General features: G+C 37.6%; 1 protein-coding gene across 4 annotated transcripts in view; it reads left to right on the top strand.

Annotated features, from left to right (window-relative positions):
• The window catches only part of AEBP2 (AE binding protein 2), a 54,231-nt gene that overhangs the window by 31,542 nt on the left and 10,669 nt on the right, over positions 1-12,020 (top strand). For 3 of the 4 annotated variants that reach the window (XM_068401055.1, XM_068401053.1, XM_068401054.1), the window contains exon 5: positions 6,488-6,612. In XM_068401055.1, coding sequence (XP_068257156.1) covers positions 6,488-6,612 — 125 coding nt within the window. Of the gene's footprint in view, positions 1-6,487; positions 6,613-9,129; positions 9,213-12,020 lie in introns of those variants that run through there. The other variant, XM_068401056.1, reaches the window with a different exon arrangement.

Here is a 12,020-nt window from a genome sequence, read left to right as displayed (position 1 = left end):
TTAATTTTGGGCAGATTTGACTTGCTACATTTTTTTATCTTTCTCCGCACAGTTGATGTCCGTTAATTTTATATGAACCAATGTGCTGAGAAGTGTGATTTATAATTTCAAGTGAGAATTGTTTCCTCTAGCAAGTAATAATCACTTGCCCAGTACCTTTTCTAGTCCATTTTGATCCAGTTGTTTGATTCCTGAGTTGTCCTAGCATCAGACTAATAACCATGTCAAATTTCTTTAGAGATTCTTATGTACAGAAATGGTTAGGAAAGACTAGGCAATTGTTAAAAAATTCAACTTCGTTTTATAATTCCTTTGGATGCAACTTTCCAGTACTGAACTGATTATTTACTGATTTTGAACTGTTACTGTGACAGCTGCATTTTAGAGTAGAGACATGTAAAACCCGATTTAGTGTTTTTTCCTGCTGGTATGTCAATATCGGAAGAAAAAGTTTTCATTAATTTTTACCTGTGTCATAAAGTCAGCCTTTACAGTATTGGAGAGAAGTGCAAGATACCTTTTTTATGAACCTCTGGTCCTGTTATATCTCATACTGTCCACAGAGATGGAGCTCTGTTCATAAGCAGGCAATTATTTCAGTCCTGCCTCCTGGCTGGCGGTGGGATTTTAGTGATGGCGTGCCAGAGAACTTGTGTTACTTCACTGGGTCAGCCATTGAAGTCTTATTTTTCCAGAACTCTTCAGTGGCTGAACACTTTGTATTGATCTTTCTGTTGCTGTGAAGAAATAATTACCAATTATTAAAATAGTACTGCAACAATGGACGCATGTACCAGTGGTCTTAGGCGATTGCTCTGTATCGCATGATTGTGATTATTCTTACCTTAATACCTCACCTGTATTTTAAGCAACTGGAATTTGTGAAGCAGTGGTCATGTTTCTGCCTTGAATGCAAAGAAGCCTGTCCTGGAAAGTTACAGTTATCACCTAGAGTTCTGAAAAGTTTATCTCCTGTGTCTGTCTTCCACACTGTGTGACAACTGTGCAGTTCAATGCTAGAAGAGCCACTGTTAACTTTACTTATGATCATTTTTTTTTTCTTTTGATCTTTTTTTCTTTTTGAAATGCTTGGGTATTATTAAAATATGTGTGAGCAAATTGTATCATTAAACACACCTTAAAAGTGTAAACCTCAAGAATTACACAGAATCACAGAATCACAGAATGTTAGGGATTGGAAGGGACCTCGAAAGATCATCTAGCCCAATCCCCCTGCCGGAGCAGGATTACCTAGACCATATCACACAGGAACGCGTCCAGGCGGGTTTTGAATGTCTCCAGACAAGGAGACTCCACAACCTCTCTGGGCAGCCTGTTCCAGTGTTCGGTCACCCTCACCGTAAAGAAGTTTTTCCTCATATTTATGTGGAACCTCCTGTGTTCCAGCTTGCACCCATTGCCCCTTGTCCTGTCAAGGGATGTCACTGAGAAGAGCCTGGCTCCATCCTCATGACACTTGCCCTTTACATATTTATAAACATTAATGAGGTCACCCCTCAGTCTCCTCTCCTCCAAGCTAAAGAGACCCGGCTCCCTCAGCCTCTCCTCATAAGGGAGATGTTCCACCCCCTTAATCATCTTCGTGGCTCTGCGCTGGACTCTCTCTAGCAGTTCCCTGTCCTTCTTGAACTGAGGGGCCCAGAACTGGACACAATATTCCAGATGCGGCCTCACCAGGGCAGAGTAGAGGGGGAGGAGAACCTCTCTTGACCTGCTAACCACTCCCCTTCTAATACAGCCCAGGATGCCATTGGCCTTCTTGGCCACAAGGGCACACTGCTGGCTCATGGTCATCCTGTTGTCCACTAGGACCCCCAGGTCCCTTTCCCCTACGCTGGTCTCCAACAGGTCTGTCCCCAACTTGTACTGGTACATGGGGTTGTTCTTGCCCAGATGCAGGACTCTACACTTGCCCTTGTTATATTTCATTAAATTTCTCCCCGCCCAACTCTCCAGCCTGTCCAGGTCTCTCTGAATGGCTGCGCAGCCTTCCGTTGTGTCAGCCACTCCTCCCAGTTTTGTGTCATCAGTGAACTTGCTGACAGTGCACTCTAATCCCTCATCCAAGTCATTGATGAATATATTGAATAGAACTGGTCCCAGTACCGACCCTTGAGGGACTCCGCTAGACACAGGCCTCCAACTGGACTCTGTCCCATTGACCACCATTCCTCTAATTCTGACACTGATTCAACATTGAAAGAAGATGGAAAGCTATTTCTGTTCTTTTCAGAATGGGACTTTCAAATAGCTTTCCCTTTCACTCTAGCAATCTGTGTAAATGAGAAGGTTCAAGAAGAGAAGGCTGATCAATGGAGGGTTATGTGGTCACTTTGCAATATCCTTTTAGTTCATCTTAGATGTAAGAGAGACTTATTTGAAATAGTTGCAGGTTCCTAAAAGATTATCTTGGTTTATTGACTCTGTAACTCAAACACGATATAGGTGTCTAAGCCTGATCGCTTCAAAATTTTCACTTTCAGAGATACCTGAGTTGCATCTTAGCTTGCTTCTCCATATTGATTTTATTAGGTGGCTGATTTAATGCATCTTAATTCAATTTTTCTCTCCAGTATATGCAGAAGTAGTTTTTCAGGTTGGCATTTTATTAGTAATTGGTGAACATTATTGACTTACAAGTTTTAAATTAGAGCTTCATAGTTAAAACTTCAAAATTATCTGCTAAGATGTTCTAGTTGTAATAAGAATTTACCACAGAATTCTTGAATGAATCTATGGCAAAAAATGTAAGTAGTAAATATTATGGGAATGTTAAAGACCACTGTAGTACTTGAATGGTCTGCTGTCTTGATCAGGTGTTGTGCAGGAAGAAGAATGACAACTGCTTGAGCAATTTTTTTATCTCCTTGCCTCTTGATACAAATGCAATGCTGGCTGTAGAGTTTTGCCTTAAGGCAAAAATCATCTCTTAACTGAGTTGGGAACCGACTACTGTAATGTATTTCTCTAGAGGGTATGTGACCCAGAAATGTATCCAAAGTTGATGGCATTTTTTGAAAATGATAAGTATTGGTAGCTTTTCTTCAAACTTTGTGTGGATTATTGTTGATTAGGTGAACTTCACAAAGGGCTGATACAATTTTGCTTGTCTTTCTGTTTCTTAGCTTTGTTTTGCTTTTGGTTAAAGAATGAAGTTTGTATATTTTGTGCAAGTTTGTATATTTTGTCTCTACAAAAAGAATGAGGGAGGGCAGGGACCCTTATCTAAGAAGCCAAAGTAACAAAATAACAGCATTAAGTATTTTCAGTCTAGAGCATATAAAGCTAGGAACATAGATTTATATTTAGATATTTGAAAAGCGTCCAAAAGGAGAGGTGTTTAACATAGACAGCAGGTTCTTTGCAAGTTGGGTTACAAGAAGGTATGACAAATGGGTGTAAAGCAAGATGCTATTCGATAGTGTACAATCTGTTTAAATCACTCACAAATAATCATTTGATGAAAAATTACAGGTTTGCATCACAAAACAATTTTTCTCCTGAAAAAATGTTGTCAATGTGTTCTTTCTTACTCATGGTTTGATTAGACCCTGGCTTTTTTTGCAAGGTGTAAGTGGCTTACTAAATATTTATTGGCAATTGATTGCTAATGTATGCTGCTATTGAAGCATCCTCATGTATAAATTCTTAATAGTTTAAATACAACAAATCAGTAAATTTCCTTCCTCCTGTGTTTTGTATGTGAAAGTTAACCCCTTCTGAGAGACATTAATGCATTAATAAACAAAAGAAGGAGACTTTACTGTGGCTTTATATGTGACGAGAACATGATCTTCTATCTTAGACTATAAAGAAAATTCTTACTGTGACTTGATTTTTTTTTTCCCTTTCATAAAGCCTTGCTGTTCTTAAACTGTTTTGCATTTTTTTTCCTGTCTGTAAACAGTATGTGTTAAGTTTGGAAATTAGTACTTTTACGATGAAAGCATGTTTTACTGTAGACACCTTTAGCTGGTTATGTTAGTGGTGCTATAGAGACCATCTGATTTGTCATATAAATTTTGGTATTGCAGAATAATTCAGGATTACAGTCAGTAGCTTGCTGTCTCTTCTGGATAGCCTTATACACGTTCACAGCTCAATGTACTCTGTAATTTAGAGGTATAGAGCCAAACGTATTGAAAGTGTGTATCTCTAAAATAGGTCATAGTATTGCTCTTCTGAAGCTACCTCAAAGAATTTTGCAGAACCTAAGATTATATTTACAATATTGTCGCTTGCTTTTCCAATAGCAAAGATGACACTGTAGTTGTTAACAAGCATGATAATTGAGTTCACTGGATAAATATAAGTGAGATAAGGAAACTTACTCTTCATGGAATTTATGCTAAGACTGTGTTAGTTACATAAGACTTGGAATTTCATTTAGTAGGCTGTTGGTATGAAGATTTTAATTTATTTGACTTAAGTAATTGGTATGTACTTGGAACTTGTATTAAGCAGGAAGGGAGATAGCTTACTCTGAAAATACTTTTGAGGGAATAGATTTAAGATACATAGAAGATACAGAAAAAGGGCACAATTTGTCAAAGGCATATGAATAGTTTTATTTATTCCTTATTGAGTGTTAATGCTGTATCTGTTGAATGTTATTCAATGGTAAATGCTGAAGAAATTTGCTGTGTGAGACCAAAAGCAAAAATTTGGGGTTGTCTTTTTCCTTTCCACCCTCCCTTCCTTCTTCCCTTGTATTTATTTATAAAATATTTATATGCTTGCATCACTGACCACCTGGAGCATGAGCTGCGGTTCTGCGTTACCACTTACAGCAAGAAAACATTTCAGTGACATGATTGCTTAATTGGCAGTATCCAACTGAGATGGAGTAAGGACAGAACATAATGTACAGATGAATGCTTAACAACAATTAGTCCCAGGAGTGTAGCAAATACTAGCTTTAAGTGGAATTTGTAGTTTATTTTGAAATAATGGATAGATAATCTTTGTGAAAAGGAATATAGAAGTTGTTTTAAATGAAGGCAACAGAACTTTGAATCACTGTTTTTGTAGATTACAGGATGATATGTAGTTGATAGTGTAATATCAACTACTATTCTTAGTTTTAATTTCAGTGTGTTATATAGAGAATTAGTGCTCTCAAATAAGGCTTAAAAATCTGGATACTTTCACTCATACTTTATTTGCTCATGTAAATTTACTACTGTACTATATGGTGTATTTTAAAAAATGTGTGAAGTATTTCTAACAGTATGCAAATATATGCCTAGTAGCAGTTATTTCTTAGTTAAAGTACTTTTAGTGTAGATTTGATAGACTTTCTTTACACTCCAAATCAGAATTCAGTAATTTTTTACTGCTCAAAAACCACTTAACTATAAAATTCCTTTTCTAAAAAGAAAAGGGCTTTATTAGTGCCTGCTGGTTTTAGACTACTTGTAAAATATCAAATGGATGTTAATTGCACTTTACTTATTATAATTTGAAGTGTAGTATATGATGCAGTTGGTTCTTCTTGGCTAGAAAATAATCTGTTAACTAATAATCAAAGAACATGGAATGACAACTTGTACATAGAAAGAAATATGTCTAGCAGTGTGGAGTCTTTCACCTGACCATTCAGCATTATTACTCCTTGGAGATCAAAAAATTTTTTGACGAGCTAGTATTTTCTGTATGTTCACAATAACTCTTACTTAATCCTTTACTTTGTGCTCCACTGCAGTACCAAACAGTTTTGTTTCCAGTGCCATTGTTGATCTCTTTGCAGCATCTCAGTATTCACTGGAAATAGCTGGGTTTTTTAGTGATTATAAATTAGATCAGAGCAAATTGTTTTTAATAAAGTTAAGAAATAAGGTATAGGTATAATTCTGTTTTTAAGATGTTGATTGTATGCATTATCATGTTTTGAAGTACTTCAATACTATTTTTTAAAAAGTCACAGCAGTAATACTGGAACTATTGACTGTGCTATAAGGGTGACTTGGCCAGTTAGGTTCCCATAAGCATCACAGCCTAGCTGGACTGGTTTCGCTTTAAATTAGAACTCACATTTATTAATGAGTTCTGGGTTTAGTTTCTTTGTACTGGGACTTTTTTTTTCTTTTCTTTTTTAAAAAAAAGAAATCATAGCAATGAATGTTCCCAGAGGTACTCAGCAAAATTAATGAATTATTACTTTTGAAGGTTAAGAAATAGTAGAATTCACTTGAAACTTAGAAAAATTAGAGTGTAATTCAGTTTGCCAAAATAGCTGTTTCATCTACAAGGAGTATGTTTTGACCAAACTTAAATGAATTGTGCCCTTCTTGGAGTCATTTCTTCCTCTCAGTTAAATTGATGTTTACAACTGTTTGACAAGGTAGTGCTACTGCCATAATGATAAATGATTTACTAATGACACTTCAGACTTATTTACATGCTTGAATGTGTTTCAATGCATTCAATGTGTTGAATACTAAGGATCTCTTCTTTTTTTTTCTAGCAAGACCTCATGACTTCTTTGATGCGCAAACACTGGATGCTATAAGACATCGAGCCATCTGCTTTAACCTTTCAGCACATATAGAAAGTTTAGGAAAAGGCCACAGTGTTGTATTTCATAGTACTGTAAGTATATATATATAATGCATTCTGTTTGTTTACCTATGTTTCTGAAAAATCTAATACTTCAGAAAGATTTCTGTTTTCCTCTTACTGCTATGGCCATTTAATCAGAAGTAAGTAATAGTGGGTATTTTACACTGTTGATTTGTCCATTTCTATTAGTAAATTAACTTTTTAAAAGTAGTGTTAGTAGTTGTTCTAACTCACAAGTTGAACAGCTTGCAGTGTGTCCTGTCTGATGCACTTGGGGAAATATCTAACAGTAAGTATGTGTTGCAGAAAAATTTCTTTGTTCTTTTAAATAAGAATGCAATTGAGATGGCATTTCCATAGTTGTGAGTGACAGTGCTAATTTATCACAAGGAATATTTTGAGGGTCATTTTATAATTGAATATTTAAAGATGCTGATCTGAAATTTGTGTTTATTCCTTTTTTTTTCAGTTTAAAAGATATAATCCTTAATAAATGTATTGTTGTCCCCTTTTTTTTTATTTTTCTTTTAACAAACTTACCACCAAAATGTCAGTAAATTGCTAGAAGGAGGCAAGTACCAGGTGGGGAACTGGCCTTTAGTCCTGTTTCCATATCCTGTTTTGTTAGTTTCACTCGTGGTTGGATAGGATAGACATCAGTATTAATTTAGAAAAGTTCAAAATGGGGAAAAAAAGTACTGCATTGGGGTATAGGGATCAGAAGTTCAAAAAGCTATATAACCTCAGGTTTTCTTAACCAAATTGGGAGATATGGGCACATAAAAGGTAGAGACTCAGCCGAAGAAAAGAATTAAGAGATGGGACAAAATGAGGGGGGCTGCTTTGTAAACTGGTAGACAGTGAAAGATGAACTTGCAGTCCAAGGAAGGAATGCTGACTGCTGTGTCTTCAGCTATGGCTTAACCTTAACACATGACTCAAATTATTCAACTGTCAGTCTCTTTCCATAAATAAAAGATGATTTTATGTGCATGAAACTTATTTCGTCCTGTTCTACAAGACTAATGATTGTTATAAATATCCGTGGCATGTATTAGAAATCTTTCCCAAATGATTGCTCCTGAACTTTACGTGCATTGAGCACCAGCTGCAAGTGGAGATTTGCAGGTGGCTTAGCTGTTATTATATTTAAATCTTGTTCTAGTTTTCATGGCCAACATGGATTTTATAATGCTGTGAGAAAAGCAGATTCTCTTCCAATTCACAGCTTGCTTGGATCTGAAAGGTTACCCAGACAGACTACTCGATTGTGGAAGCTCACCTCTGGCTACTGAAATAATTCATAAGGAGATGGAAGTAGAGGGAGGAATGTGCTCTAAAACTGCTTTGAATTAACTTGGAGGAAGTGGTGAAAATCCTTTTAGCTTATCCGTGCATGTGTCACTCAAGGTGGCAGGGGGTTGATTGGATCTGAAATTGCTTAGACCTCAGTTGTTGGAGAGGTTGTACCAGTGGGAGAACTGTTCTAAGATTCCAGCCCTGTGCTGCACTTTACTCCCTGTTTCAGTGTGCTGCTACAGTTGTGTGTGGGCTTGTGCTGGACGTCAGCTATATTGATGAGACTCAGCCTAAAGTCTGCTTTAAGAAGAAAATGTAGAATAGAAGCAGTCTACTGGATGTATGCTATTATTCTGAGCTAATGGTCTCAGATGCAAACACATTTTTTATAACTTATAAGCATTAGGACATTGAATTTGAATGGTGACTGGCTAAATAGCATAATGTGGTTTGTGTGGTCCACCTTCAGATGAAAAAAAAATGTGTAATTATCAGGGGCATTAATTTGAAAGGTGAAAAATACGAAGATAAAATTGTCTTGCTATCTGACAACTGATGTAAATGATGTAGGTTTATTTTTTGTATGCACCGTAAGAATAATGTCAGCACAATGCAGTATTTTACAGAATGGATATCCTAGTGAAAAATGACTGATGTGAAGAATTTCTAAGCAGTCACTGTAGATACCTTTTGTCTGCTATGAAAAGGCACTCCTTTTCTTTTTATATCTATTTTTTTTAAACCCATCCTTTTCTTTATGGATATAGAAAGCTGTAGAATGCAGTCATCAATAATGCCTTTTTGAAGAAATGTTTTTGCCATCTAGAGCTCATCTTTGACTTCATTATGAATTTTTTTTTCTATTTAGTTTTCTTTAATTGGAGTCAAATTCGTGGTACTTCGATTCTCTGAATTTTCAGATGGAAAAAGTCAAGCATTTTCATTTAACCTAAAGAGCAGATATTACACTGATTTAAAAATGCAGCTTATAGGTTACCCTGTCCTCTGTGTCTCCATCTCCCCCCCCCCAGCCCCCCCGCTTTTTGAAATGGCTAGAATTAATTCTCTAGAATATTTGAATACTAAACTGGTCTTCACTCTTTTTAACTTTTTTATATATTTCAGTTCAGTGATCACATGTATTGATACAAGTTACATGTGTTTTGAAATCTTAAAACTTTGAAACATAGTAAGCGAATAAAGTAAGATGAATACTAGTTTATAGGGTGAAATTTTTTCTTTTTCCAGAAGAGGTCAGCAGAACTCCATTTGTGACTTGAGACAACTTTGCACGTTTCCTTCACAGAGATAAATTCAAATTAAATTTCCCCTTTTTTTTTTTCTGGGACAGTGCATGAAATTTAGATAATATAGTAAGAGTTTTTTTCAAATAAAGCTGTATTGAGCATAAATCTACTGGCTGAATTATATTTTTAAATGGAAAACTTAAATGGACTTAAGTTCTTTATGAAACAATTTTAAGTCTTCAGAGCATTGTTATTGCAGGCATGCTAGGTTTCTTCCTTTTCAGTTGTAACTTTTGCAGACTTGACCATAAAGCTCTGATTACTAGTGCCAAAATAGCAAATAATTTTTTCAATTGCCTTTTTGCAAAAGTTTTGCAATTTTGCATTCGTCTGTGTCATAGCTGTGTTTCTGACTCTAGCCTACTAAAGCCTTCTAAATCTTTATTTAAAAAGAAGTCAGAGGGTTTTCATCCCTGTTCCCAGTTTAGCAAAAGGATATATCCTGTTGTGGGTATGGCTTGAGACTTATGAGGAAAAGTCTTAGCAATGTTTTGCATGCCTAAATTAAAGAACCTTCTAGTATTCTTTGATACAAGAGTCAATTAAACTTTGTCTAATTGGCAAAAATTACTAAAAAAAAGGATTTATACTGTCATTTATCTACAGTATCCCACTGTGACATCATATTGCAGTTCTTTCAGGGAGCATTGCTTCAATTTATCTTGAATTGCCTGATATCAAAAGCAGATTTTCTCACTCTGCCTTCCAATCCCATTTCCAGCTGAATTGTGAATATATATATATTAAATGAGAGATCCTAAAACTGGGGCTAACTAATGGGAACCTTCTCCTTTTGGAAGAATTATGCATTACTGTACTCCATTTATTGCTTCTCTAACCTTAGGCCATTGGATGGCCTTTTTCATATCTCATGACAACTTGGTTTAAAATGTTTTAGTGTGAGACTTCTATATTTTTGAGAAACTCAGTATCTCAAACGCTGTGGTGGGTTGACCTTGGCTGGACACAGGTGCCCACCGAAGCTGCTCTCTCACTCTTCTCAGCTGGACAAGGGAGAGAAAATATAACGAAAGGCTCGTGGGTCGAGATAAGGACAGCGAGAGATCACTCACCAATTACTGCCACAGGCAAAACAGACTCGACTCGGGGAAATTAATTTATTTCCAGTCAAGTCAGAGAAGGGTAATGAGAAATAAAACCAAATCTTAAAACACCTTCCCCCACCCCTCCCTTCTTTCCGGGCTCAACTTCACTCCCAATTTTGTCTACCTCCTCCCCACTGGGCAGAGCAGGGGGATGGGGAATGGGAGTTGCGGTCAGTTCATCACACGTTGTCTCTGCCACTCCTTCCTCCTTACACTCTTCCCCTGCTCCAGTGTGGGGTCCCTCCCATGGGAGACAGTCCTCCACGGACTTCTCCAATGTGAGTCCTTCCTACAGGCTGGAGTTCTTCACGAACTGCTCCAGCGTGGGTCCCTTCCACGGGGTGCAGTCCTTCAGGAACAGACTGCTCCAGCATGGATCCCCCACGGGGTCACAAGTCCTGCCAGCAAACCTGCTCCAGCGCGGGCTTCCCATGGGGGTCACAGCCTCCTTCGGCCACATCCACCTGCTCTGGCATGGGGTCCTCCATGGGCTGCAGGTGGATATCTACTCCACTGTTAATCTTCATGAGCTACAGGGAGACAGCCTGCCTCACCATGCTCTTTACCACGGGCTGCAGGGGAACCTCTTCTCTGGCACCTGGAGCACCTCCTCCCCCTCCTTCTTCTGTGCCCTTGGTGTCTGCAGGGCTGTTTCTCTCACATATCCTCACTCCTCTCTGGCTGCGGTTGCACAGGGGTTTTTTTTTTCCCCTTCTTAAATATGTTATCCCTGAGGCACTACCACCATTGTTTATGGGTTCGGCCTTGGCCAGCGGCAGGTCCGTCTTGGAGCTGGCTGGCCTGCCTTGGCTCTGTGGGACATTGTGGAAGCTTCTAGCACCTTCTCACAGAAGCCACCCCTGTAGCCCCCTGCTACCAAGACCTTGCCACACAAACCCAATATTCCAGTTCTCATCTACAAGCATATTGATACCTTCAAATATCTCAAATATATCTGTATTAATAATCTGGCTATTAAGTCCATGGACACTTCTCTCTGCATCATTTTTGTTTAGAGGATCACTGCATAGTTGTAAAAATAAAACTTCAAACAAATTTGTGAATTCCTGGAAATGTCATGACTAAGTTTAATTTACAATGATATTCAGTTGTGGGAAATTGCTTTGGTTAATGCAGATTACGGACTTCAGTATTTAAGTTCCATATGCTACATTTTAGTTTAGCCTTTTTCATAAAGATCACTTGCCACCCTTCTGTATTGCTGTGCTTTAAAGGTTCTCTAGTAAACTTCTTGGAGTTTACAGTATCTGCAGTGGCTGTGTATAGAATCTTTCAAAGATTTAATAAGCACTTTATACTCAGAGGTGCAGAAGGTGGGAGAATTGGTGTTTGAAGCAAATAGGAAAATCTGTATGAAGTATTGTGATGTGTAGTGAAGGAGAAACGGAGGGTGAATCAGTAGAAGAGGAAGCAATCGGCTTTTCCCTGTTTTTCTGGATACTGTAAATTTTTGGGGTACCTTTTGAATGCCAAAGAATGTATTTGTACTCAAATGAACAGATTTCTTTTTTATACTTTGTGTGTATTTCTAACTTTATCTTGGCTAAAGGTGGGAGTCTAGCTTCAGGGTCCTGCACCTAAAAACTCTGTTCTCTGGGAGAGTATCTTATGTGCTGGTCTATTGTGAGTTAGTATGAGAAACTATGATAAAGGAGTTCTCACTTCTTGTGTGGGACCTTACTAATGGAGTACATATGTTCTGCTT

The sequence above is a fragment of the Nyctibius grandis genome, chromosome 5 (genome assembly GCF_013368605.1).
Source record: "Nyctibius grandis isolate bNycGra1 chromosome 5, bNycGra1.pri, whole genome shotgun sequence".
NCBI classification, from domain to species: domain Eukaryota; kingdom Metazoa; phylum Chordata; class Aves; order Nyctibiiformes; family Nyctibiidae; genus Nyctibius; species Nyctibius grandis.
This window is presented reverse-complemented; position numbering and strand designations above follow the sequence as displayed.